Source organism: Dendropsophus ebraccatus, chromosome 6 (assembly GCF_027789765.1).
Source record: "Dendropsophus ebraccatus isolate aDenEbr1 chromosome 6, aDenEbr1.pat, whole genome shotgun sequence".
NCBI classification, from domain to species: Eukaryota; Metazoa; Chordata; class Amphibia; order Anura; family Hylidae; genus Dendropsophus; species Dendropsophus ebraccatus.
The window spans coordinates 149,456,600-149,483,909 of record NC_091459.1 but is presented as its reverse complement, the minus strand read 5'-3'; the positions used below and the strand labels follow the sequence as shown (position 1 = coordinate 149,483,909).

Genomic DNA, 27,310 nt, shown 5'->3' with positions numbered 1-27,310 from the left:
AGTAACGGGTTGGACCCCCTTTTGTCTTCAGAACTGCCCCAATTCTTGGTGGCATAGATACAACAAGGTGCTGGAAGCTTCCTCAGAGATTTTGGTCCATAGTGACATGATGACATCACACAGTTGCCGCAGATTTGTCGGCTGCACATCCATGATGCCAATCTCCCGTTCCACCACATCCCAAAGATGCTCTATTGGATTGAGATCTGGTGACTGTGGAGGTCATTGGAGTACAGTGATCTCATTGTCATGTTCAAGAAACCAGTCTGAGATGATTCTAGCTTTATGACATGGCGCATTATCCTGCTGAAAGTCGCCATCAGATGTTGGGTCCATTGTGGTCATAAAGGGATGGACATGGTCAGCAACAATACTCAGGTAGGCTGGGGCGTTGCAACCATGCTCAATTGGTACCAAGGGGCCCAAAGAGTGCCAAGAAAATATTCCCCACACCATGACACCACCACCACCAGCCTGAACCGTTGATACAAGGCAGGATGGATCCATGCTTTCATGTTGTTGACGCCAAATTCTGACCCTACCATCCGAATGTCGCAGCAGAAATCGAGACTCATCAGACCAGGCAACGTTTTTCCAATCTTCTACTGTCCAATTTCGATGAGCTTGTGCAAATTGTAGCCTCAGTTTCCTGTTCTTAGCTGAGCGGAGTGGCCCCCGGTGTGGTCTTCTGCTGCTGTAGCCCATCTGCCTCAGAGTTGGCCGTACTGTGCGCTCAGAGATGCTCTTCTGCCTACCTTGGCTGTAACGGTTGGCTATTTGAGTCACTGTTGCCTTTCTATCAGCTGGAACCAGTCTGCCCATTCTCCTCTGACCTCTGGCATCAACAAGGCATTTCCGCCCACAGAACGGCCGCTCACTGGATGTTTTTTCTTTTTCGGACCATTCTCTGTAAACCCTAGAGATGGTTGTGCGTGAAAATCCCAGTAGATCAGCAGTTTCTGAAATACTCAGACCAGCCCTTCTGGCACCAACAACCATGCCACGTTCAAAGGCCTCACATCACCTTTCTTCCCCATACTGATGCTCGGTTTGAACTGCAGGAGATTGTCTTGACCATGTCTACATGCCTAAATGCACTGAGTTGCCGCCATGTGATTGGCTGATTAGAAATTAAGTGGTAAGGTGCAGTTGGACAGGTGTACCTAATAAAGTGGCCGCTGAGTGTATATATCACATATCCTGCTGCTGTGTTATCAGGGTTATACAGTTACTATACATTATACACCATATGCTACTATACTGTACAGTAACTTATATATCACATATCCAGCTGCTGTGTCATCAGGGTTATACAGTTACTATACATTATACACCACATGCTGCTATACTGTACAGTAACTTATATATCACATATCCAGCTGCTGCTGTGTTATCAGGGTTATACAGTTACTATACATTATACACCACATGCTGCTATACTGTACAGTAACTTATATATCACATATCCAGCTGCTGTTTTATCAGGGTTATACAGTTACTATACATTAAATACCACATGCTGCTATACTGTACAGTAACTTATATATCACATATCCAGCTGCTGCAGTGTTATCAGGGTTATACAGTTACTATACATTATACACCACATGCTGCTATACTGTACAGTAACTTATATATCACATATCTAGCTGCTGTGTTATCAGGGTTATACAGTTACTATACATTATACACCACATGCTGCTATACTGTACAGTAACTTATATATCACATATCCAGCTGCTGCAGTGTTATCAGGGTTATACAGTTACTATACATTATACACCACATGCTGCTATACTGTACAGTAACTTATATATCACATATCTAGCTGCTGTGTTATCAGGGTTATACAGTTACTATACATTATACACCACATGCTGCTATACTGTACAGTAACTTATATATCACAGATTCTGCTGCTTCTCATTGTTTCATCTGTTTTACATGTTATTCAGAATAATAATCAGTATATTTGGGGTGTGGAACCAATTGTCTGCATTTCTATGATTTATATGGGAAAATTAGCTTTAGTTTAAGAGTGGATTTGGATTACAAGCGCCGTCCCGAAACGGATTATACTCCTTATCCAAGGCACCACTGTATATATATTTGTACTGTGGCCCTCCCATAATGCACCACAGTACTCTGTGTATACACGATGTACCAGCAAGGGGTGCCGTATCTTACAGACATGGTGGTGTACCTCGGGTTCGCTCATCGATAATTTCTTTGACCTTCGGCTTCTCTGTGCTTTTTCTGGGTTTTTTTGCAGGCGGGGGAGGAGCGTAGGCGGCGGCTTCCGGCTCTACCCAGATTTCGGTGTAGACCTCTTTGTACGGGTTCCGTTCCTCTAGAAGGACAAAGCGAGCGTCACGTACAGACTGCACCACAGCCGTAGCTACAGTCACATCCTGCAATCCCCTCCCTCACCTTCGGGGGGCTCCAGTCCTTTGGGTCCGGATGGTTGGAAGCCGTCCAGTGCCCATTCTATCATCTGCTTGTTCTGCAGGTCTATAGCTTTGGAGGTGTCGCTCTCATCATTCTCAGGGCATGATGGGAAAACCTTCCTGGCGCGGGTACTGGCCACCTACAGGTCATATACCAAGGCGAGTGTGATACCAGGGATCGGATAGCAGTCTACATTACGTCATGTAGGTCATATATACATATTATTACAGAGTACAGCCCGGGGGGTCCGCTCACCTGTAACACCTCATAGATGGCTTTCCTGTACATGGGCTGCTTGCTGTACGTTGCCTGGTGAAAGGCGTTCGAGAAGGAGCTGAGGGGCATCAGCTTCTCCACACAGACCTGTAAGAGATGACGCCATCATTATATCACACGTTATAATAACCCCCCTCCCCCATCACATGATCAGTAAGATACTCACCACTGAGAACTTGCCATCTCCAAACCACATGACCCAGCGTGTCCCCTCGGCCGCCCGGCTCCGTCCTGTCATCCACCATGAGACGATTCGTCCAGGCCACCAGGAGAAGCCTCGCAACTTCCCCCACACCAGCTCCCCGATTCCAAAGCCTCGTCCATCCTACGGGGGGACACAAGGGTGGGCTGTAAGCTCCAGCACTAGAAGCGGTCCACTCGACCACCACCTCGCTTACCTCATACTCCGCCTCATCATCCGCTGACTTGGAGGTGTTCTTATCCACGGCATCGGCCACCACGGGCTCAGGGGTGGTGGCCACGGTGGGGGAGGCGGGGTCTGTGGGCTGCTGGGAGGCCGGTGGGGTGCTCTCCTCCTCTTTCTGGGGGTTGCTGGACACCGTCTCTTCCATGGCGTTTATCACCGCGACCAGCTGCTGCTTTTTTTCAGCCTACAGGGAAAACCAGAGATGTGGGGTTGAGTAAAGGGGGTGAAAGTGGTGGACTCTATAGATGGAGGTGTAGTGTAGGGGTGGCCGTGGATGGAGGTGTACTGTAGGGGTGGCCGTGGATGGAGGTGTACTGTAGGGGTGGCCATGGATGGAGGTGAACTGTAGGGGTGGCCATGGATGGAGGTGTACTGTAGGGGTGGCCATGGATGGAGGTGTACTGTAGGGGTGGCCATGGATGGGGGTGTACTGTAGGGGTGGCCTTTTATGGGGGTGTACTGTAGGGGTGGCCATGGATGGAGGTGTACTGTAGGGGTGGCCATGGATGGAGGTGAACTGTAGGGGTGGCCATGGATGGAGGTGTACTGTAGGGGTGGCCATGGATGGAGGTGTACTGTAGGGGTGGCCATGGATGGAGGTGTACTGTAGGGGTGGCCATGGATGGAGGTGTACTGTAGGGGTGGCCTTGGATGGGGGTGTACTGTAGGGGTGGCCATGGATGGAGGTTTACTGTAGGGGTGGCCTTGGATGGGGGTGTACTGTAGGGGTGGCCATGGATGGAGGTGTACTGTAGGGTTGGCCGGTCAGCCTTATTATACTAGAATTAGGTGCTGATACTACAGTACATTACATTATATAACCAGTACAATACAATTTACAATAACCAGTACATGATATAAGCAGTGCATTATATAACCAGTACATTACCAGTATACTATATAATAACCAGTACATTATCTATAAAATAAAAATCAAAGTCTGTCTGTCTGTCTGTCTGTCCTTCTGTCTGTCTGTCTGTCTGTCTGTCCTCTATAGACTTCCAAACACCTGAACCGTTTGACCCCAAATTTGGCCCACAGATACATTGGGTGCCCGGGAAGGTTATTGCGAAGGTCCCGTCCCCGCCAGATGTACAGGAGGGGAGGGGGAGGGGAAAGAGCGGCGCCCCATAGAGATGAATGGGAAAATCTCCTCACTGCAAACACAGGTGATATAATTAGCTGCAGCAGACACGGCAGTTGGAGCCTTAGCAACCAATAGGATTACTGCTTTCATTTTCACAGGGAGCAATGGTTGCTAGGGAAGCTGCCTCACAACATCCGCAGTAATAACTGGTAGACCCCCTACTCCATGTATACAGTACATGTATATACAGGACCCCCTACTCCATGTATACAGTACATGTATACAGGGCCCCCTACTCCATCTATACAGTACATGTATACAGGACCCCCTACTCCATCTATACAGTACATGTATATACAGGACCCCCTACTCCATCTATACAGTATATGTATATACAGGGCCCCCTACTCCATCTATACAGTACATGTATATACAGGACCCCCTACTCCATCTATACAGTACATGTATATACAGGACCCCCTACTCCATCTATACAGTACATGTATACAGGGCCCCCTACTCCATCTATACAGTACATGTATATACAGGACCCCCTACTCCATCTATACAGTACATGTATATACAGGACCCCCTACTCCATCTATACAGTACATGTATATACAGGAGCCCCTACTCCATCTATACAGTACATGTATATACAGGACCCCCTACTCCATCTATACAGTACATGTATATACAGGACCCCCTACTCCATCTATACAGTACATATATATATACATGACCCCCTACTCCATCTATACAGTACATGTATACAGGACCCCCTACTCTATATCATCTATACAGTACATGTATACAGGGCCCCCTACTCCATCTATACAGTACATGTATATACAGGGCCCCCTACTCAATCTATACAGTACATGTATATACAGGACCCCCTACTCCATCTATACAGTACATGTATATACAGGGCACTACAGGTATACCAAACTGTGACTGGGTAACACTGCCACACCAGACCTGACCAATACCGCAATACTGTGACTGGATAACACAGCCATACCAGACCTGACCAATACCGGCAAACTGTGACTGGGTAACACCGCCACACCAGACCTAAACAATACCGCCACACTGTGACTGGATAACACCATCATATCAGACCTGACCAATACTGCCATACTGTGACTGGATAACACCGCTATACCAGACCTGACCAATACCACCATGCCATGACTGGATAACACCGCCACACCAGACCTGACCAATACCGCCATACTGTGACTGCATAACACTGTCATACCAGACCTGACCAATACCGCCATACTGTGACTGGATAACACCGCCATACCAGACATGACCAATACCGCCATACTTTGAATGGATAACACCGCCACACCAGACCTGACCAATACCGCTATACTGTGCTGGATAACACTGTCATATCAGACCTGACCAATACCGCCATACTGTGACTGGATAACACTGCCATACCAGACCTGACCAATACCGCCATACTGTGACTGCATAACACTGTCATACCAGACCTGACCAATACCGCCATACTGTGACTGGATAACACCGCCATACCAGACTTGACCAATACCGCCATACTGTGACTGGATAACACCGCCATACCAGACTTGACCAATACCGCCATACTGTGAATGGATAACACCGCCACACCAAACCTAACCAATACCGCCATACTGTGACTGGATAACACCGCCACACCAGACCTGACCAATACCGCCATACTGTGACTGGATAACACCGCCATACCAGACCTGACCAATACCGCCATACTGTGACTGGATAACACCATCATATCAGACCTGACCAATACTGCCATACTGTGACTGGATAACACCGCTATACCAGACCTGACCAATACCACCATACCGTGACTGGATAACACCGCCACACCAGACCTGACCAATATCGCCATACTGTGACTGGATAACACCACCATACCAGACATGACCAATACCGACACACTGTGACTGAATAACACTGCCACATGGGTAAATACAACCCTGCAGGTATACAGGACACTACAGGTATACAGGACCCCAAAACTATACACTACAGGTGCATGGGACCTCCACAAAACTATATACTACAGGTATACAGGACCTCAAGCTTTACACTACAGGTATAAAGGACCCCAAAACTATACACTACAGGTATACAGGAACTCCACCAACTATAAACTACAGGTATATAGGACCCCAAACTATACACTACAGGTATACAGGACCTCAAAACTATACACTACAGGTATACAGGACCTACACCAACTCTATAATACAGGTATACAGCACCTTCACCAACTCTATACTACAAGTAAACATGACCCCAAAGCTATATACTACAGGTATACAGGAACTCCACCAGCTATATACTACAGGTATATAGGACCCCAAACTATACACTACAGGTATACAGGACCTACACCAACTCTATAATACAGGTATACAGCACCTTCACCAACTCTATACTACAAGTAAACATGACCCCAAAGCTATATACTACAGGTATACAGGAACTCCACCAGCTATATACTACAGGGATATAGGACCCCAAACTATACACTACAGGTATACAGAACCTACACCAACTCTATAATACAGGTATACAGCACCTTCACCAACTCTATACTACAAGTAAACATGACCCCAAAGCTATATACTACAGGTATACAGGAACTCCACCAGCTATATACTACAGGTATATAGGACCCCAAACTATACACTACAGGTATACAGAACCTACACCAACTCTATACTATAGTTATATAGGACCCTCAAACTATTCACTACAGGTATACAGGACCCCCCAAACTATATACTACAGGTATACAAGACCTCCACCAATTATACACTACAGGTATCCAGGACCCTCAAACTATAAACTACAGGTATACAAGACCTCCACCAACTATACATTACAGGTATACAGCACCAACTATATACTACAGGTATACAGGACCCCCAAACTATACAGTACAGGTATACAGGACCTTCACCAACTGTACACTGCAGGTATACAGGACCTCCCTCAACTATACACTACAGGTATACAGCCCCCCCTCAACTACACAATACAGGTATACAGGACCCCCCCAACTATACACTATAGGTATACAGCCCCCCCAACTATGCACTACAGATATGCGAGACCCCTAAAAACTATACATTGTGGGTATACAGAACCCCTCCAACTATGCACTACAAGTATACACTAATTCCACTGATTAACTCAGATGAAACAATACCTTTAGCTTGGCCTCCTGGGCACCTTAGAACAAATCTAATTAACACACTGACACTTTATACCCGGGCAGCGCCGGGTACATTTTCTAGTAAACAATAAGTTCATTATACTAGTGCATTATATAACCAGTACATTATATAATACCCAGTACATTACCAGTATACTATATAATAACCAATACATTACACTATATAATAACCAGTACATTATCTATATAATAAAAATGAAAGTCTGTCTGTCTGTCCTTCTGTCTGTCTGTCCTTCTGTGTCTGTCTGTCCTTCTGTCTGTCTGTCTGTCCTTCTGTCTGTCTGTCTGTCCTCTATAGACTTCCAAACGCCTGAACCGTTTGACCCCAAATTTGGCCCACAGATACATTGGGTGCCCGGGAAGGTTATTGCGAAGGTCCCGTCCCCGCCAGATGTACAGGAGGGGAGGGGGAGGGGAAAGAGAGGCGCCCCATAGAGATGAATGGGAAAATCTCCTCACTGCAAACACAGGTGATATAATTAGCTGCAGCAGACACGGCAGTTGGAGCCTTAGCAACCAATAGGATTACTGCTTTCATTTTCACAGGGAGCAATGGTTGCTAGGGAAGCTGCCTCACAACATCCACAGTAATAACTGGTAGACCCCCTACTCCATCTATACAGTACATGTATACAGGACCCCCTACTCCATCTATACAGTACATGTATATACAGGACCCCCTACTCAATCTATACAGTATATGTATACAGGGCCCCCTACTCCATCTATACAGTACATGTATATACAGGGCCCCCTACTCCATCTATACAGTACATGTATATACAGGGCCCCCTACTCCATCTATACAGTACAGGTATACAGGGCCCCCTACTCCATCCATACAGTACATGTATATACAGGACCCCCTACTCCATCTATACAGTACATGTATACAGGACCCCCTACTCTATATCATCTATACAGTACATATATATACAGGACCCCCTACTCCATCTATACAGTACATGTATATACAGGACCCCCTACTCCATCTATACAGTACATGTATACAGGACCCCCTACTCCATCTATACAGTACATGTATATACAGGACCCCCTACTCCATCTATACAGGACATGTATATACAGGACCCCCTACTCCATCTATACAGTACATATATATACAGGACCCCCTACTCCATCTATACAGTACATGTATACAGGACCCCCTACTCCATCTATACAGTACATGTATATACAGGACCCCCTACTCCATCTATACAGTACAGGTATACAGGACCCCCTACTCCATCTATACAGTACATGTATATACAGGACCCCCTACTTCATCTATACAGTACATGTATACAGGACCCCCTACTCCATCCATACAGTACATGTATATACAGGGCCCCGTACTCCATCTATACAGTACATGTATATACAGGACCCCCTAGTCCATCTATACAGTACATGTATACAGGACCCCCTACTCCATCTATACTGTACATTTATACAGGGCCCCCTACTCCATCTATACAGTACATGTATATACAGGACCCCCTACTCCATCTATACAGTACATGTATACAGGACCCCCTACTCCATCTATACAGTACATGTATATACAGGACCCCCTACTCCATCTATACAGTACATGTATATACAGGACCCCCTACTCCATCTATACAGTACATGTATGGAGTAGAGGGTCCTGTATACATATACTGTATAGATGGAGTAGGGGGTCCTGTATATACATGTACTGTATAGATGGAGTAGGGGGTCCTGTATATACATGTACTGTATAGATGGAGTAGGGGGTCCTGTATATACATGTCCTGTATAGATGGAGTAGGGGGTCCTGTATATACATGTAATGTATAGATGGAGTAGGGGGTCTACCAGTTATTACTGTGGATGTTGTGAGGCAGCTTCCCTAGCAACCATTGCTCCCTGTGAAAATGAAAGCAGTAATCCTATTGGTTGCTAAGGCTCCAACTGCCGTGTCTGCTGCAGCTAATTATATCACCTGTGTTTGCAGTGAGGAGATTTTCCCATTCATCTCTATGGGGCGCCTCTCTTTTCCCTCCCCCTCCCCTCCTGTACATCTGGCGGGGACGGGACGTCCGCAATAACCTTCCCGGGCACCCAATGTATCTGTGGGCCAAATTTGGGGTCAAACGGTTCAGGTGTTTGGAAGTCTATAGAGGACAGACAGACAGACAGACAGAAGGACAGACAGACAGACAGAAGGACAGACAGACAGACTTTCATTTTTATTATATAGATTTGCAGCAGGGTTCCCCCACCTCTGTGTATAGTATAATAGTATTTGCATCAGGGTTCCCCCACCTCCCTCTATAGTATAATAGTTTTTGCAGCAGGGTTTCCCCACCTCCTTCTATAGTATAATAGTATTTGCAGCAGGGTTCCCCCACCTCCCTCTATAGTATAATAGTATTTGCATCAGGGTTCCCCCACCTCCCTCTATAGTATAATATTATTTGCAGCAGGGTTCCCCCACCTCCTTCTATAGTATAATAGTTTTTGCAGCAGGGTTCCCCCACCTCCCTCTATAGTATAATAGTTTTTGCAGCAGGGTTCCCCCACCTCCCTCTATAGTATAATAGTTTTTGCAGCAGGGTTCCCCCACCTCCCTCTATAGTATAATAGTTTTTGCAGCAGGGTTCCCCACCTCCTTCTATAGTATAATAGTTTTTGCAGCAGGGTTCCCCCAGCTCCTTCTATAGTATAATAGTTTTTGCAGCAGGGTTCCCCCACCTCCTTCTATAGTATAATAGTTTTTGCAGCAGGGTTCCCCCACCTCCGTGTATAGTATTATAGTATTTGAAGCAGGGTTCCCCACCTCCCTCTATAGTATAATAGTTTTTGCAGCAGGGTTCCCCCACCTCCCTCTATAGTATAATAGTATTTGCAGCAGGGTTCCCCCACCTCCGTGTATAGTATTATAGTATTTGCAGCAGGGTTCCCCACCTCCCTCTATAGTATAATAGTTTTTGCAGCAGGGTTCCCCCACCTCCGTGTATAGTATTATAGTATTTGCAGCAGGGTTCCCCACCTCCTTCTATAGTATAATAGTATTTGCAGCAGGGTTCCCCCACCTCCCTCTATAGTATAATAGTTTTTGCAGCAGGGTTCCCCCACCTCCTTCTATAGTATAATAGTATTTGCAGCAGGGTTCCCCCAGCTCCTTCTATAGTATAATAGTATTTGCAGCAGGGTTCCCCTTGTCTTATTCAGTTTATAGGAAAATTAAAACCTTTTATTGATCACATAAAATGATTCTGCAGCGAAATCCATAAAACCATGAACAAATCCCATAGAACTGGGGAGGCCGGACCCCCTGCAGTATTCCCCCCGGAGCAGTCCAGGCAGCGTATACCGTATACCTGCACTACACCTCCAATGGGGAAGACACAGGATGTAACGGAGAATACAGAGGGGTACAGAGCCGGGGAGGCAGGAGCCCCGGACCCCACGCATGTTTCACTGCTATGTGCAGCTTCCTCAGGGGTTAGAGTGCAAGTGTTATTAGCAGCAGGAATAACAATAACCTTAAAGTGACTGCAGGGCGAGCATATTGCTCTGGGTACGCTACATGAACGGCGCAGGGAGACCGGTGCCACGGTACAGTTTTTGAACAGCCGCCTGGTTCCCGCACATGGTGCCAGTCTATTCCCGAGCACCAGCCCGGTATAATGCCCTGGAGAGGGGCCCGGCATGAAGCACTGGAGGGGGGCCCAGCATGAAGCACTGGATGGGGGCCCGGTATAATGCCCTGGAGGGGGGCCCAGCATGAAGCACTGGAGGGGGGCCCGGCACGAAGCCCTGGAGAGGAGCCCGGCACGAAGCCCTGGAGAGGGGTCCGGTATAATGCCCTGAAGAGGGGCCCAGTGTAATGCCCTGAAGAGGGGCCCGGCACGAAGCCCTGGAGAGGGGCCCGGTGTAATGCCCTGGAGAGGGGCCCGGTGTAACAGGCCAGAGTATACCCGGGGTTAAAATGGCCTAGGCTAGATTATTCCCGGGGTATATTTCGGCCTAGGTCACTTCATACCCCCTCAGGCCATTTTATACCCCCATGATATCAGCAGCACTGAGTGATAGACACAGGAATGATTTCATTTTTTAACATTTTATTGGGGATTCGGCTTTTTCTGTGATATTAGTGAGAAGCTACTGATGGAAATCTTACACATCTAATCACATAGGAGGAGATTGATCAGACATGGGGGGAGATTGATCAGACATGGGGGGAGATTGATCAGACATGGGGGGAGATTGATCAGACATGGGGGGAGATTGATCAGACATGGGGGGAGATTTATAAGACATGGGGGGGGGGGAGATTTATCAGACATGGGGGGAGATTTATCAGACATGGGGGGGGAGATTGATCAGACATGGGGGGAGATTGATCAGACATGGGGGGAGATTTATCAGACATGGGAGGAGATTGATCAGACATGGGGGGGGAGATTTATCAGACATGGGGGGAGATTTATCAGACATGGGGGGAGATTTATCAGACATGGGGGGATTTATCAGACATGGGGGGAGATTGATCAGACATGGGGGGAGATTGATCAGACATGGGGGGAGATTGATCAGACATGGGGGGAGATTGATCAGACATGGGGGGAGATTGATCAGACATGCTGTAAAGGGACACTGGCTCAGTCGCCCCCGGCAACCAATCAGATTTCACCTTTCATTCCTCACAGACTCTTTGGAAAGGTGGGATCTGATTTCCACCTTTACACCATGTTTGATAAATCTCCCCCATGGTGTTATGTGACACAGTTGTGGCTCAGTTGCCCCTAGCAACCAATTTACCTTTCATTTTCCAGAGTCTGTGAGGTATGAAAGGTGGAATCCGATTGGTTGCCAGGGGCAACGGAGCAAGTTTCACTTCAAGGGTTTTGCGCTATTGAAACATCAGTTTTCAATGCCTGCACCTTCACCTTCAATGCATGTAGGGGGGGGGGGGTGTCTATTAACTAGTTTTAAAGTTTTCATTAGATTTGTCAAGTGCTAATTTTCTTTTTTTTTTTGCGCAAAATCCTCCCCTAGCATAGCTTTGTAGCCAAGCTGTTTAGACTGGGTTCACTGTGTTATTGCAGTCCATTTTTTTCCCTATTAGTTTTTTGCAAAATGGATGAGAATAAAGGAAGCGTTTGTGTGCCTCCATTTTGATCAGTTTTTCCATTTTGATCAGTTTTTCCATTCCATAATAAAAAATGGATAAAAATGCTAAAAATTGCATTTTTTTTTAGTGTACACAAATACTGTGGTTGACCGCATTTTTCTGTACACTAAAAAAAGATGCGTTTTGATACATTTTTTAATCTGTTTTTTTTTTTTGCAAAAAAGGATGAAAAAAACGGACTGCAAAAAACACAAATTGTGCAATAAATGTTGCAAGATGTATCCAGGCACTTGCGTCTAATGATGATTTTTGCGCAACAACCGTAAAATTTTGCACAGCCCATAAAAACCTCCTGCTTCAATAGTGCAGATGATGCAGTAATGGGACAGCGCCACCTACTGTCAGTATAATGTAAGCTGATGGGACAGCGCCACCTACTGTCAGTACAATGTAAGCTGATGGGACAGCGCCACCTACTGTCAGTATAATGTAAGCTGATGGGACAGCGCCATCTACTGTCAGTATAATGTAAGCTGATGGGACAGCGCCACCTACTGTCAGTACAATGTAAGCTGATGGGACAGCGCTACCTACTGTCAGTACAATGTAAGCTGATGGGACAGCGCCATCTACTGTCAGTATAGTGTAAGCTGATGGGACAGCTCCACCTACTGTCAGTACAATGTAACCTGATGGGACAGCGCCACCTACTGTCAGTATAATGTAAGCTGATGGGACAGCGCCATCTACTGTCAGTATAATGTAAGCTGATGGGACAGCGCCATCTACTGTCAGTATAATGTAAGCTGATGGGAAGCGCCACCTACTGTCAGTATAATGTAAGCTGATGGGACAGCGCCACCTACTGTCAGTACAATGTAAGCTGCTGGGACAGCGCCACCTACTGTCAGTATAATGTAAGCTGATGGGACAGCGCCACCTACTGTCAGTATAATGTAAGCTGATGGGACAGCGCCACCTACTGTCAGTACAATGTAAGGTGATGGGACAGCGCCACCTACTGTCAGTATAATGTAAGCTGATGGGACAGCGCCACCTACTGTCAGTACAATGTAACCTGATGGGACAGCGCCACCTACTGTCAGTATAATGTAAGCTGATGGGACAGCGCCACCTACTGTCAGTATAATGTAAGCTGATGGGACAGTGCCACCTACTGTCAGCACAATGTAAGCTGATGGGACAGCGCCACCTACTGTCAGTACAATGTAAGCTGATGGGACAGCGCCACCTACTGTCAGAAACCTCAACACTCAAACACTCTCTGACTCCCTTCTGCCTCTCTCCACCATACATTCTCTGAACGACACTGACACAGCCGCAACCTTCTACAATTCCACAATAACCTCAGCCCTCGACTCTGTTGCCCCTCTCACGAAAAAGAAAACACGAAGCACGAACAGACAGCCCTGGCACACCGACCTAACCAAACAACTAAGGCGAGTGTCCAGAGCTGCTGAACGGCGCTGGAAGAAGACCGACTCTGAGGAACACTTCCAAACATACAGGCGAGCACTCCTTGAGTTCAAATCTGCCCTCACCTCTGCTAAACAGGACTACTTTTCTTCCCTCATATCTTCCTTATCTCATAACCCTAGGCAACTGTTTAACACCTTCAACTCTCTTCTCCGCCCCCCACTGCCACCCCCCACATCTCTCATCTCTGCTGAGGACTTCGCCACATTCTTCAAGCAGAAAATCGATGACATCAGAGGAAGCTTCAACTCACAGTCCCCTCAGCCCCCCCTAATGCCTGTCTACTGCCCGTCCCCACTAACTCACCTCTCCACCATCACAGAAGAACATCTCTCCAAACTACTCTCCACATCGCACCTCACCACCTGCGCACTTGACCCTATTCCATCCCACCTTATCCCTAACCTCTCCTCAGCACTTGTCCCAGCACTTACCCATCTCTTGCATCTATCACTAACTTCTGGCATCTTCCCATCTCCATATAAACATGCAACCATCACACCCATCCTCAAAAAGCCATCCCTTGACCCTACTTCCTTATCCAGCTACCGCCCCATCTCGCTTCTCCCCTTTGCCTCAAAACTCCTGGAACAACATGTCTACCATGAACTTTCCTCACATTTTTCATCCAACTCGTTTTTTGACTCCCTGCAATCCGGTTTCCGCTCCCACCACTCCACAGAAACTGCCCTCACCAAAGTGGCTAATGACCTGCTGACTGCCAAAACCTCGCGCCACTACTCTGTGCTCCTTCTCCTTGACCTATCTTCTGCCTTCGACACAGTTGACCATTTTCTCCTCTTACAAATCCTCTCATCCCTTGGTGTCACTAGCCTAGCTCTCTCCTGGATCTCCTCTTACCTCTCCAACCGCACTTTTAGTGTCTCCCACTCCCACACCACCTCCTCTCCTCGTCCCCTTACTGTTGGTGTTCCCCAAGGCTCTGTACTCGGGCCTCTTCTCTTCTCCATCTACACCTCTGGCCTGGGACATATCATAGAATCCCATGGCTTCAGGTACCACCTCTACGCCAATGACACTCAGATCTACCTCTCTGGTCCGGATGTCACCTCTTTGCTATCCAGGATTCCAGAGTGTCTATCGGCCATATCCTCCTTCTTCTCCTCCCGCTTTCTAAAACTCAACATGGACAAAACAGAACTTATCATCTTTCCCCCATCTCGCTCCACCCCGCCTTCTAATCTGTCAATCACTATCAATGGCTGTACTCTGTCCCCTGTCCCCCAAGTCCGCTGCCTTGGCGTCACCTTTGACTCTGCCCTGTCCTTTAAACGACATATTCAGGCCCTGACCACCTCCTGCCGCCTTCACCTCAAAAACATTTCCAGAATCCGCTCTTTCCTCACCCCTGACTCCACCAAACTGCTGGTCCATGCTCTCATTATCTCCCGCTTGGACTACTGTAACATCCTCCTCTCTGGCCTTCCAGCTAACTCCCTTGATCCCCTCCAGTCTATCCTTAACTCTGCTGCCCGACTAATCCACCTTTCCCCTCGCTTTGCCTCAGCCTCTCCCCTCTGCCAATCCCTTCACTGGCTCCCCATTGCCCAACGTATTGACTTTAAATTGTTGATCATGACATACAAGGCAATCCACAACCTGTCCCCTCCGTACATCTCTGACCTGATATCCCGCTACCGTCCCTCACGCAACCTTCGATCCTCCAGTGACCTCAGTCTCCGCTCCCCCCTTGTTCGTACCTCGCACAACCGCCTCCAGGACTTTGCCCGAGCCTCCCCCATACTCTGGAACTCGCTACCCCGACACATCCGTCTCTCATCCACCATCAAGTCCTTCAAAAGTAACCTGAAAACCCATCTCTTCAAACAAGGCTACAACCTACAATAACTCTGCATCACACTTGAATGGCTGCACTTTACCTCCTGTTTGTCTCCCTATACCCCATAGATTGTGAGCCCTCGCGGGCAGCGTCCTCTTCCCCCATGTACCAGTCTGTCTTTTGCCTTCATGTAATGTTTTCTGATCTTGTATTGTTCCTGCCTGTTGCCTATCTATTGTATAGCGCTCTGGAACTAAGGGCGCTTTATAAATAAATAATAATAATAATAATAATAATAAATAATAATAATAATGTAAGCTGATGGGACAGCGCTACCTACTGTCAGTATAATGTAAGCTGATGGGACAGCGCTACCTACTGTCAGTACAATGTAAGCTGATGGGACAGCGCCACCTACTGTCAGTACAATGTAAGCTGAAGGGACAGCGCCACCTACTGTCAGTACAATGTAAGCTGAAGGGACAGCGCCACCTACTGTCAGTACAATGTAAGCTGATGGGACAGCGCCACCTACTGTCAGTATAATGTAAGCTGATGGGACAGCGCCACCTACTGTCAGCTTCATGTAAGCTGATGGGACAGCGCCACCTACTGTCAGTGCAATATACACTAGCGTTTGGGGTCAGATTGAAATGTCCTTATTTTTGAAGGAAAAGCACTGTACTTCTCAATGAAGATAACTTTAAACTAGTCCTAACTTTAAACCAATCCACTCTATACATTGCTAATGTGGTAACTGACTATTCTAGCTGCAAATGTCTGGTTTTTGGTGCAATATCTACATAGGTGTATAGAGGCCCATTCCCAGCAACTATCACTCCAGTCTTCTAATGGTACAATGTGTTTGCTCATTGGCTCAGAAGGATAATTGATGATTAGAAAACCCTTGTGCAATCATGTTCACACATCTGAAAACAGTCTAGCTCGTTACAGAAGCTACAAAACTGACCTTCCTTTGAGCAGATTGTGTTTCTGGAGCATCACATTTGTGGGGTCAATTAAACGCTCAAAATGGCCAGAAAAAGAGAACTTTCATCTGAAACTCGACAGTCTATTCTTGTTCTTAGAAATGAAGGCTATTCCATGCCAGAAATTGCTAAGAAATGGAAGATTTCCTACAACGGTGTGTACTACTCCCTACAGAGGACAGCACAAACAGGCTCTAACCAGAGTAGAAAAAGAAGTGGGAGGCCGCGTTGCACAACTAAGCAAGAAGATAAGCACATTAGAGTCTCTAGTCTGAGAAACAGACGCCTCACAGGTCCCCAACTGGCATCTTCATTACATAGTCCCCGCAAAACACCAGTGTCACCATCTACAGGGAAGAGGCGGCTGCAGGATTTTGGGCTTCAGGGCAGAGTGGCAAAGAAAAAGCCATATCTGAGACTGGCCAATAAAAGAAAAAGAGTGAGATGGGCAAAAGAACACAGAGATTGGACAGAGGAAGACTGGAAAAAAGTGTTGTGGACGGATGAATCCAAGTTTGAGGTGTTTGGATCACAAAGAAGAACTTTTGTGAGACGCAGAAGAAATGAGAAGATGCTGGAAGAATGCCTGACGCCATCTGTTATACATGGTGGAGGTCATGTGATGGTCTGGGGTTGGTGCTGGTAAGGTGGGAGATTTGTACAGGGTAAAAGGGATTGTGAATAAGGAAGGCCATCACTCTGCACCGCCATGCCATACCCAGTGGGCAGCGCTTGGTTGGAGCCAATTTCATCCTACAACAGGACAATGACCCTAAACACCTCCAAATTGTGCAAGAACTATTTCCAGCAGAAGCAGCAGCTGGTATTCTATCATAGGGAATGGAGTGGCCAGCGCAGTCACCAGATCACCACCCCATTGTGGGAGCAGCTGGACCGTATGGTACGCCAGAAGTGCCTCCCCTCCTGTATACTGTGGCCTGGACTATGTTACATCCCCTGGTATAGTATATATCCCTCCTGTATACTGTGGCCTGGGCTATGTTACCCCCTGGTATAGTATATATCCCCTCCTGTATACTGTGGCCTGGGCTATGTTACATCCCCTGGTATAGTATATATCCCCTCCTGTATACTGTGGCCTGGGCTATGTTACATCCCCTGGTATAGTATATATCCCTCCTGTATACTGTGGCCTGGGCTATGTTACATCCCCCGGTATAGTATATATCCCTCCTGTATACTGTGGCCTGGGCTATGTTACACCCCCTGGTATAGAATATATCCCCTCCTATATACTGTGGCCTGGGCTATGTTACACCCCCCGGTATAGTATATATCCCTCCTGTATACTGTGGCCTGGGCTATGTTACATCCTCCGGTATAGTATATATCCCCTCCTGTATACTGTGGCCTGGGCTATGTTACACCCCCTGGTATAGTATATATCCCTCCTATATACTGTGGCCTGGGCTATGTTACACCCCCTGGTATAGTATATATCCCTCCTATATACTGTGGCCTGGGCTATGTTACACCCCCCGGTATAGTATATATCCCCTCCTGTATACTGTAGCCTGGGCTATGTTACATCCCCTGGTATAGTATATATCCCTCCTGTATACTGTGGCCTGGGCTATGTTACCCCCTGGTATAGTATATATCCCCTCCTGTATACTGTGGCCTGGGCTATGTTACACCCCCTGGTATAGTATATATCCCTCCTATATACTGTGGCCTGGGCTATGTTACACCCCCTGGTATAGTATATATCCCCTCCTGTATACTGTAGCCTGGGCTATGTTACACCCCCTGGTATAGTATATATCCCCTCCTGTATACTGTGGCCTGGGCTATGTTACACCCCCCGGTATAGTATATATCCCCTCCTGTATACTGTGGCCTGGGCTATGTTACATCCCCCAGTATAGTATATATCCCCTCCTGTATACTGTGGCCTGGGCTATGTTACATCCCCCGGTATAGTATATATCCCTCCTGTATACTGTGGCCTGGGCTATGTTACACCCCCTGGTATAGAATATATCCCCTCCTGTATACTGTGGTCTGGGCTATGTTACACCCCCTGGTATAGTATATATCCCTCCTATATACTGTGGCCTGGGCTATGTTACACCCCCTGGTATAGTATATATCCCCTCCTGTATACTGTAGCCTGGGCTATGTTACACCCCCCAGTATAGTATATATCCCTCCTGTATACTGTGGCCTGGGCTATGTTACACCCCCGGTATAGTATATACCCCTCCTGTATACTGTGGCCTGGGCTATGTTACACCCCCTGGTATAGAATATATCTCCTCCTTTATACTGTGGCCTGGGCTATGTTACATCCCCCAGTATAGTATATATCCCCTCCTGTATACTGTGGCCTGGGCTATGTTACACCCCCGGTATAGAATATATCCCTCCTGTATACTGTGGCCTGGGCTATGTTACACCCCCGGTATAGTATATATCCCCTCCTGTATACTGTGGCCTGGGCTATGTTACATCCCCCGGTATAGAATATATCCCCTCCTGTATACTGTGGCCTGGGCTATGTTACATCCCCCGGTATAGTATATATCCCTCCTGTATACTGTGGTCTGGGCTATGTTACACCCCCCGGTATAGAATATATCCCCTCCTGTATACTGTGGCCGAGGCTATGTTACATCTCCCGGTATAGAATATATCCCCTCCTGTATACTGTGGCCTGGGCTATGTTACATCCCCTGGTATAGAATATATCCCTCCTGTATACTGTGGCCTAGGCTATGTTACACCCCCGGTATAGTATATATCCCCTCCTGTATACTGTGGCCTGGGCTATGTTACACCCCCTGGTATAGTATATATCCCTCCTGTATACTGTGGCCTGGGCTATGTTACATCCCCTGGTATAGAATATATCCCCTCCTGTATACTGTGGCCTGGGCTATGTTACACCCCCGGTATAGAATATATCCCTCCTGTATACTGTGGCCTGGGCTATGTTACACCCCCGGTATATATCCCTCCTGTATACTGTGGTCTGGGCTATGTTACACCCCCCGGTATAGAATATATCCCCTCCTGTATACTGTAGCCTGGGCTATGTTACACCCCCTGGTATAGAATATATCCCTCCTGTATACTGTGGCCTGGGCTATGTTACACCCCTGGTATAGAATATATCCCCTCCTGTATACTGTAGCCTGGGCTATGTTACACCCCCTGGTATAGAATATATCCCCTCCTGTATACTGTGGCCTGGGCTATGTTACACCCCCTGGTATAGAATATATCCCTCCTGTATACTGTGGCCTGGGCTATGTTACACCCCCGGTATAGTATATATCCCCTCCTGTATACTGTAGCCTGGGCTATGTTACATCCCCCGGTATAGAATATATCCCTCCTGTATACTGTGGCCTGGGCTATGTTACACCCCCTGGTATAGTATATATCCCTCCTGTATACTGTGGTCTGGGCTATGTTACACCCCCTGGTATAGAATATATCCCCTCCTGTATACTGTGGCCTAGGCTATGTTACCCCCCGGTATAGTATATATCCTCCTGTATACTGTGGCCTGAGAGGGGGGCCCAGCATAAAGCCCTGGAGGGGGGGCCCAGCATGAAGCCCTGGAGGGGGGCCCAGCATGAAGCACTGGAGGGGGGCCCAGCATGAAGCCCTGGAGGGGGGCCCAGCATGAAGCCCTGGAGGGGGGCCCAGCATGAAGCCCTTGAGGGGGGCCCAGCATGAAGCCCTGGAGGGGGGCCCAGCATGAAGCCCTGGAGGGGGGCCCAGCATGAAGCCCTGGAGGGGGGCCCAGCATGAAGCCCTGGAGGGGGGCCCAGCATGAAGCCCTGGAGGGGGGCCCAGCATGAAGCCCTGGAGGGGGGCCCAGCATGAAGCCCTGGAGGGGGGCCCAGCATGAAGCCCTGGAGGGGGGCCCAGCATGAAGCCCTGGAGGGGGGCCCAGCATGAAGCCCTGGAGGGGGGCCCAGCATGAAGCCCTGGAGGGGGGCCCAGCATGAAGCCCTGGAGGGGGGACCAGCATGAAGCCCTGGAGGGGGGGCCAGCATGAAGCCCTGGAGGGGGGCTTCCTCTCCCCCAGCAGTAACAACAAGGGGACCATTCTCTCCACCGGAAGTAACAACAGAAGGATCATCCTTTCCCATCCTCAGTATATAGTTACTACTCCTATATAGTGTCCCTGTCCTCTCCGTGCAGTCGGTGTCCCTGTCCTCTCCGTGCAGTCAGTGTCCCTGTCCTCTCCGTGCAGTCAGTGTCCCTGTCCTCTCCGTGCAGTCGGTGTCCCTGTCCTCTCCGTGCAGTCGGTGTCCCTGTCCTCTCCGTGCAGTCGGTGTCCCTGTCCTCTCCGTGCAGTCGGTGTCCCTGTCCTCTCCGTGCAGTCGGTGTCCCTGTACTCTCCGTGCAGTCAGTGTCCCTGTACTCTCCGTGCAGTCAGTGTCCCTGTCCTCTCCGTGCAGTCGGTGTCCCTGTACTCTCCGTGCAGTCGGTGTCCCTGTACTCTCCGTGCAGTCGGTGTCCCTGTACTCTCCGTGCAGTTGGTGTCCCTGTACTCTCCGTGCAGTCGGTGTCCCTGTACTCTCCGTGCAGTCGGTGTCCCTGTACTCTCCGTGCAGTCGGTGTCCCCGTACTCTCCATGCAGTCGGTGTCCCTGTACTCTCCGTGCAGTCAGTGTCCCTGTCCTCCTGCTATCCATGCAGTCAGTGTCCCTGTACTCTCCATGCAGTCAGTGTCCCTGTACTCTCCGTGCAGTCAGTGTCCCTGTCCTCTCCGTGCAGTCGGTGTCCCTGTACTCTCCGTGCAGTCGGTGTCCCTGTCCTCTCCGTGCAGTCAGTGTCCCTGTCCTCTCCGTGCAGTCAGTGTCCCTGTACTCTCCGTGCAGTCAGTGTCCCTGTACTCCTGCTCCCCCGGTGGCCGCTCTGGGGTAGTGCAGGTTGCTCTCCCATGTGGCTGCCCTGGCCCAGCTCCCTGCACCCTCTCTGTGGCCCTGCAGGGGCTCTATATTCTGTCTGTGTGGCCCCTGGGCCCCTGGCTGCACAGCACAGCAGCTCACACATGCTCACACCCCTTTAGCTGCCCTGTCACCTGATCCTCAGCCCTGGGGCCCCTCCCTGCCTGGGAAAGCCAGGTGTCCTGAGTGTATATATAGTGTGTCCTCCTGTATACTGCACCTGTGCTGGGCCCAGTGCCCTGCTCCTCCTGTGCCTGCCCATGCTGCTCGCTGCCAGCCGTCCTCTGCTGCTGCTGCCACTGCTGCTGCTTCTAGAAGGAGCCTCACAGCTCCCCTCCCCCAGCAGACCTGCAGGAAACTTCCAGCCAATCACAGCCCTCCCCTGCAGCCTCCTGCTCTGCCCCTGACATGAGGCCTGGGGGGCCCCACTGCTGCTCTGGGCTGGGCTGCCATGCTGGGCCTTGTAGTTCCCACATACTGATCAGTGCATTACTACTCCCATCATCACTGCAGGGAGTCACTATATACACCCAGCACTATATACACCCAGCACTATATACACCCAGCACTATATACACCCAGCACTATATACACTATATACACCCAGCACTATATACACTATATACACCCAGGACTATATACACTATATACACCCAGGACTATATACACCCAGCACTATATACACTATATACACTATATACACCCAGGACTATATACACTATATACACCCAGCACTATATACACTATATACACCCAGCACTATATACACCCAGCACTATATACACTATATACACCCAGCACTATATACACTATATACACCCAGCACTATATACACTATATACACCCAGCACTATATACACTATATACACCCAGCACTATATACACTATATACACCCAGCACTATATACACTATATACACCCAGCACTATATACACTATATACACCCAGCACTATATACACTATATACACCCAGCACTATATACACTATATACACCCAGCACTATATACACTATATACACCCAGCACTATATACACTATATACACCCAGCACTATATACACTATATACACCCAGCACTATATACACTATATACACCCAGCACTATATACACTATATACACCCAGCACTATATACACTATATACACCCAGCACTATATACACTATATACACCCAGCACTATATACACCCAGGACTATATACACCCAGGACTATATACACTATATACACCCAGCACTATATACACTATATACACCCAGCACTATATACACCCAGCACTATATACACTATATACACCCAGCACTATATACACTATATACACCCAGCACTATATACACTATATACACCCAGCACTATATACACCCAGCACTATATACACCCAGCACTATATACACTATATACACCCAGCACTATATACACCCAGCACTATATACACCCAGGACTATATACACTATATACACCCAGGACTATATACACTATATACACCCAGGACTATATACACCCAGCACTATATACACTATATACACCCAGCACTATATACAACCAGGACTATATACACCCAGCACTATATACACTATATACACCCAGCACTATATACACCCAGCACTATATACACCCAGGACTATATACACTATATACACCCAGGACTATATACACTATATACACCCAGCACTATATACACCCAGCACTATATACACCCAGCAGTATATACACTATATACACTATATACACCCAGGACTATATACACCCAGCACTATATACACCCAGGACTATATACATTATATACACCCAGCACTATATACACCCAGCACTATATACACTATATACACTATATACACCCAGGACTATATACACTATATACACCCAGCACTATATACACCCAGCACTATATACACCCAGCACTATATACACTATATACACCCAGGACTATATACACTATATACACCCAGCACTATATACACTATATACACCCAGCACTATATACACTATATACACCCAGGACTATATACACTATATACACCCAGCACTATATACACTATATACACCCAGCACTATATACACTATGTACACCCAGCACTATATACAACCAGGACTATATACACCCAGCACTATATACACCCAGGACTATATACACTATATACACCCAGCACTATATACACCCAGCAGTATATACACTATATACACCCAGGACTATATACACCCAGCACTATATACACTATATACACCCAGGACTATATACACCCAGCACTATATACACTATATACACCCAGGACTATATACACTATATACACCCAGCACTATATACACTATATACACCCAGCACTATATACACCCAGCACTATATACACCCAGCACTATATACACTATATACACCCAGGACTATATACACTATATACACCCAGCACTATATACACTATGTACACCCAGCACTATATACAACCAGGACTATATACACCCAGCACTATATACACCCAGGACTATATACATTATATACACCCAGCACTATATACACCCAGCACTATATACACTATATACACCCAGTACTATATACACCCAGGTCTATATACACCCAGCACTATATACACTATATACACCCAGCACTATATACACCCAGGTCTATATACACTATATACACCCAGCACTATATACACCCAGGTCTATATACACTATATACACCCAGCACTATATACATTATATACACTATATACACTATATACACCCAGCACTATATACACCAGGGGTACTCAACAACTTTTAGTGAAGGTCCACTTACCGGGGTCTATTGTCAGGTGAAGGTCCGAGCTGAACATCAGTAGGAAACGTGTTTTGTTACTTTGTCACAAACGTTCAACTATTTATATACAGAATTGCTGCTTATTAGCGGGAAAACTGGCATTTTTTTCTTTCTCACCAGGCCTTTGATATTAGGTACAAAGGGGGTGACTGCCCTGGTAGTATATAGCCCCCCTGTTGCTCCCCCAGTAGTGTATAGCCCCCCCTGTGCGCTCTCCCTCAGTAAGTATATAGCCCCCTGTTGCTCCCCCAGTAGTATATAGCCCCCCTGTGCGCTCTCCCCCTGTAGTATATAGCCCCCTGTGAGCTCCCCCCAGTAGTATATAGCCTCCCCGTGCGCTCTCCCCCTGTAGAATATAGCCCCCTGTGAGCTCCCCCCAGTAGTATATAGCCTCCCTGTGCGCTCTCCCCCTGTAGTATATAGCCCTCTGTGCGCTGTCCCCCAGTAGTATATAGCCCCCTGTGAGCTCCCCCCAGTAGTATATAGCCCCCCTGTGCTCTCCCCCTGTAGTATATAGCCCCCTGTGAGCTCCCCCCAGTAGTATATAGCCCCCGTGAGCTCCCCCCAAGTAGTATATAGCCCCCCTGTGAGCTCCCCCCTGTAGTATATAGCCCCCTGTGAGCTCCCCCTGTAGTATATAGCCCCCCCGTGCGCTGTCCCCCTGTAGTATATAGCCCCCTGTGAGCTCCCCCCAGTAGTATATAGCGCCCCTGTGCTCTCCCCCCAGTAGTATATAGCCCCCTGTGAGGTCCCCCCCAGTAGTATATAGCCCGCCTTGTGCTTTCCCCCTGTAGTATATAGCCCCTGTGAGGTCCCCCCTGTAGTATATAACCCCCTGTGCGCTCCCCCCAGTAGTATTTAGCCCCCTCAGTAGTATATAGCCCCCTGTGAGGTCCCCCCTGTAGTATATATCCCCCTGTGCGCTCCCCCCAGTAGTATATAGCCCCCTCAGTAGTATATAGCCCCCTGTGAGGTCCCCCCTGTAGTATATAGCCCCCTGTGCGCTCCCCCCAGTAGTATATAGCCCCCTCAGTAGTATATAGCCCCCTGTGAGGTCCCCCTGTAGTATATAGTCCACCTGTGCGCTCTCCCCTTGTAGATGCCCCCCAGACAGAAAAAAAAAATAACAAAAACAACTCACCTAGCACCTCGTTCCCCGCTGCGGCTGTCTTCTTCTCTTCCCGTCGGTCCGGCCCCCGGCTGATACGCGCTCTGTAGGGATGTTCCGGGGATTCCCCAGCAGAGCGCGCATCAGTGACCTCAGCGTACGCCGCCGGCCTGCACTTCCGGGAAGGACAGGCCGGCAGCGTACACTGAGGTCTGTGGTGCTGAGGTCTGCTGGGGAATCCCCGGGACATCCCCAGAGAGCGCGTATCAGCCCCCGACACTGCCCCCAGCCCCACAGGCGTACTGACATCTAAGGACAGTACGCCTATGGGGCGGGAGGCAGTGCGGTGGGGAGCGGGACGGACCGGATCCGGGGCGGTTAGGAGGTCTGACCAGGGGTCCGGACAGCTGGCCTCCGCGGTCCGGGTTCGGACCGCGGTCCGCCAGTTGAGGACCCCTGATATACACTATATACACCCAGGACTATATACACCCAGCACTATATACACCCAGGACTATATACACTATATACACCCAGGACTATATACACTATATACACCCAGGACTATATACACTATATACACCCAGCACTATATACACTATATACACCCAGCACTATATACACTATATACACCCAGCACTATATACACCCAGCACTATATACACCCAGCACTATATACACCCAGCACTATATACACTATATACCCCCAGCACTATATACACTATATACACCCAGCACTATATACACTATATACACCCAGGACTATATACACTATATACACCCAGGACTATATACACTATATACACCCAGCACTATATACACTATATACACCCAGCACTATATACACTATATACACCCAGCACTATATACACCCAGCACTATATACACCCAGCACTATATACACTATATACCCCCAGCACTATATACACCCAGGACTATATACACCCAGCACTATATACACTATATACACTATATACACCCAGCACTATATACACCCAGCACTATATACACTATATACACCCAGCACTATATACACTATATACACCCAGCACTATATACACTATATACACCCAGCACTATATACACCCAGCACTATATACACTATATACACCCAGCACTATATACACTATATACACCCAGCACTATATACACTATATACACCCAGCACTATATACACTATATACACCCAGGTCTATATACACTATATACACCCAGCACTATATACACCCAGCACTATATACACTATATACCCCCAGCACTATATACACCCAGGACTATATACACCCAGCACTATATACACTATATACACCCAGCACTATATACACCCAGCACTATATACACCCAGCACTATATACACTATATACACCCAGCACTATATACACCCAGCACTATATACACTATATACACCCAGCACTATATACACCCAGCACTATATACACCCAGCACTATATACACTATATACACCCAGCACTATATACACCCAGCACTATATACACTATATACACCCAGCACTATATACACTATATACACCCAACACTATATACACTATATACACCCAGCACTATATACACCCAGCACTATA

The 27,310-nt window shown here is 47.8% G+C and overlaps 1 protein-coding gene across 8 annotated transcripts in view; it reads right to left on the bottom strand.

The window, feature by feature from the left end:
• The window catches only part of DNMT3A (DNA methyltransferase 3 alpha), a 179,460-nt gene that overhangs the window by 20,285 nt on the left and 131,865 nt on the right, over nt 1-27,310 (bottom strand). For 7 of the 8 annotated variants that reach the window (XM_069973236.1, XM_069973239.1, XM_069973241.1 and 4 more), the window contains 5 exons: nt 3,123-3,335; nt 2,891-3,049; nt 2,704-2,811; nt 2,431-2,587; nt 2,204-2,350 (listed from right to left, as the gene is read on the bottom strand). In XM_069973236.1, the coding sequence (XP_069829337.1) occupies nt 2,204-2,350; nt 2,431-2,587; nt 2,704-2,811; nt 2,891-3,049; nt 3,123-3,335 (784 nt within the window). Of the gene's footprint in view, nt 1-2,203; nt 2,351-2,430; nt 2,588-2,703; nt 2,812-2,890; nt 3,050-3,122; nt 3,336-22,050; nt 22,108-27,310 lie in introns of those variants that run through there. The other variant, XM_069973242.1, reaches the window with a different exon arrangement.